The following is a 2,743-nucleotide window of genomic DNA, read 5'->3' on the forward strand; positions in this document are numbered from 1 at the left end:
GGACGGTGGTTACGACGAGTAAGGACGTGAGATGATAATGGCCAATGCAGCACAACTACTGCTAGTACTACTACTACTACTACTACTACTACTACTGCTACTACTACCTCTGCCAGCCCACGCTACTGCTCTCCTGTAGAAGGCCTTAGCCGTCGGCTTCAACTCGATCGAGGTAGTAGCAGCATCAACGCCCTTCTTGAACCTTGACAGCACCCGGACCTATTCTGAATCTTCCTCACAGGGCCTACTTTGCTTCTTTACAGTAGCAGTTAGCCATATTAAGATGTATCGTCCGTTTTAACTCGTTGATATGGGCCAAATCCTCGGCCCTAGTGGGCGTAGGTCTCCCCTCCCCCGATGGCCCCACCATAGACGCTAAACTATCTGCCTCGGACTTCTGCCCATTAGGGTCTCTCAACACTACAAGGGCCATACCTCACACAAGCCTAGGGGGTGGTCTCTACTACCTCGTAACTCGTTGAGGGCCAGATGGTATTTAAATAGAGCCTTTTTATAATTACCTGCTTTGAAGTACCTAACCGTAAAATTCCTACCGTAACTTTCGCGAATCCTACTCTAGCTCCTACTCGTTCCCATCAGCTTTGTACCCCTCGCAGGCTTCTATAATCTCCGCCACTGAGCTCATATGAGAATAAACAATTAGATGTTGAGAGAGCATTGCATAAATCTTGCTTACTTGATTAATCTTGCATTTCCTCAACGATTCCCGACATGTACAGGGTATCATAACTACTGTTGTTGTAGGGATGGGAAGGGAGCGTCTCGAGGCAGTCGACCTGAGCCAGAACCATTACGACGTATTAGAAGTCAATGCTCGGACGGCCACTCAAGCCGACATGAAACGGAGCTTTAGGAGGTACTACTACTGGGCACTGGAAGGGGGGTACTACTCCGAAGTGGACATATGCTGGATATTACCGCTACTGCTCCTACTCACCTCAATGCAGTCGGTAATCGTTCTTCACTATAGATCGAATTATTAGAGAGGTCGTATCGGACAACTGGTTGGTAGCGAGCTCAATATTCGTGAGGGCTAACACAGAAAGCCCTCTTCTGGGCCTGTTTTGAATCTTTCTATTCCGTGCCTTTGGATACGTCATCCGTGTGTCAATTGCCCACGTCTTCGATAGAAATCTCCTCTCTGTATATCATAGGATGGTCGAAACTCTGCGAAATATTTCTCGTACCAGAATTTCGGCGATCTCTTCCCAAGGCTTTCGGGTTGACTTCCATCGATTTCATTTATCCCCCCCCTCATCCATGGCCCTCAGCTAACCCTCGTGGGCGCCCCTCAAAATATCTCCCACCTCGGGGCTTATAAGCTGGCCTAATGCTTTGCTAATCATATGTGTAATTATATCACTGATATTGTTTATAAACATGTAACGATAAGATGTGGACAAACATGACTTCTGATAAGCCTCTTGCCTTCCCCCCAATACCTTTGCCAGGGGTGTTGGCCTATGCCGCTGCTGATCCTCTCAGGCTCTGTTTGAAGTACCATCCCGACAAGGGAGGGGCGCATGCCACCGACCAATTCCATCGAATCAAAATCGCCTACGATACGCTGTCTGACCCAAAGCAGAAAGTGAAGTGAGTTAGTAGCGGTTAAGGATTCATAAAGAGCGTTGCCAGGTTCGACCAAGCTTACTTCTATGCGAGACATTCAGTTCCCCGAAATTTCAAACGCATACCACGTAAGACACCTCGCCATGATTGATACCACACTTTGGTGACATCAGAGCCCTCGCCGGTGGAACCCTCATCGAAGCGGCCAAGAGTCCATCCAACAACAGCAGCAGCAAATGGAGGAAGAGGAGTAATGACGAGCTCCTCAGGAGTGACCTCCCCCACCGAGACTGTGTCCGGAAGTACTCTTCATAGTAGTAGTTGCCTCTTGTCCACCGCCGATCCTCTCGTCGAGTTAGGCGTGAGTCCACCTTCTGATGAAGCTGCTATGGGGGATGGGAATTTGGAGAGTATGAGCATCACCAAGCTCAAGTGTATAGCGAAAGTGTGTCGGAGGGGGCTGACAGCGTTTAGGAGCTGACAATGGTGGCTTATCGTAGGCTCGGGCCATCGACATCGCGACCTGTATTGAAAAGGCTGATATCATCAATGCTATAAGGAAGGGATTAGAGGAAACGTCTGCATCAGGAACAGCAGGAGGCGACGAGGTAAAACACTGTAAACGGTCAATGAGTGTTAGTCCTGAATTAGGAGAAGGATGAGGCACGACCGATGGGGAGCTCTGTTGCAGCGAGGGGAGGGGCGGGTGATGATGACCCTACACTTCACAAGGAGGGTAACAGCTCGCGAATTGGTCAATAGGGATGGGTATGGGTGTCATATCTTAGGTGACGATAGATGCCGCAAAGCAGCGTATGAGCGGGAACTTGCCTCTTGTAAAGATGAGATGCACCTCTCTAACGAGAGCCTGGCCGTCTCGACTACTCTAGTGGATAATCTATCCAAACTCCAACGAATGCTAGACTCAACAGCTGCTTATGCTACTGACCACTCCTCGGCAATCTCCAGTCTGCGGTCGCGCGTCGGGACTGGAAGTGTACGTAGTAGGGAGGGCTTAGCGAGCGTAGGTGGTAGTAGTACGTTGTCACCTAGTGGGAGGTTTTCGAGCGCTATGCAGTGCCATATGGGATCTTTGCTGTCCGGGGCGAACGCAATCACTGATGTGAAGAATGCTCTGTGCAAGCTCTCGGAA

The 2,743-nt window shown here is 49.7% G+C and overlaps 3 protein-coding genes across 3 annotated transcripts in view; 2 read left to right on the forward strand and 1 right to left on the reverse strand.

Annotated features, from left to right (window-relative positions):
• Pmar_PMAR010207 (Tetratricopeptide repeat protein, putative) overlaps positions 1-646 on the reverse strand; it is a gene marked incomplete at both ends in the record, with an annotated part of 973 nt that extends 327 nt beyond the window's left edge. Inside the window, 4 exons of the mRNA XM_002788622.1 lie at positions 108-202; positions 249-420; positions 468-535; positions 588-646. Coding sequence (XP_002788668.1) covers positions 108-202; positions 249-420; positions 468-535; positions 588-646 — 394 coding nt within the window. The remainder of the gene's footprint in view (positions 1-107; positions 203-248; positions 421-467; positions 536-587) is intronic.
• Positions 647-1,426: 780 nt separating this feature from the next.
• Pmar_PMAR010208 (hypothetical protein) lies at positions 1,427-2,352 on the forward strand (the record flags this gene model as incomplete). The annotated part of the gene is made up of 5 exons (XM_002788623.1): positions 1,427-1,614; positions 1,764-1,861; positions 1,950-2,035; positions 2,091-2,198; positions 2,242-2,352. 5 exons carry the CDS (start codon positions 1,427-1,429, stop codon positions 2,350-2,352), a joined length of 591 nt encoding a protein of 196 aa, XP_002788669.1.
• Positions 2,353-2,720: 368 nt separating this feature from the next.
• The window catches only part of Pmar_PMAR010209 (hypothetical protein), a gene marked incomplete at both ends in the record, with an annotated part of 325 nt that continues 302 nt past the window's right edge, over positions 2,721-2,743 (forward strand). Inside the window, one exon of the mRNA XM_002788624.1 lies at positions 2,721-2,743. This exon is cut by the window's right edge and continues 4 nt beyond it. Within this exon, the coding sequence (XP_002788670.1) occupies positions 2,721-2,743 (23 nt within the window).

This window comes from Perkinsus marinus (genome assembly GCF_000006405.1).
Source record: "Perkinsus marinus ATCC 50983 genomic scaffold scf_1104296927884, whole genome shotgun sequence".
Taxonomy (NCBI): Eukaryota; Perkinsozoa; order Perkinsida; family Perkinsidae; genus Perkinsus; species Perkinsus marinus.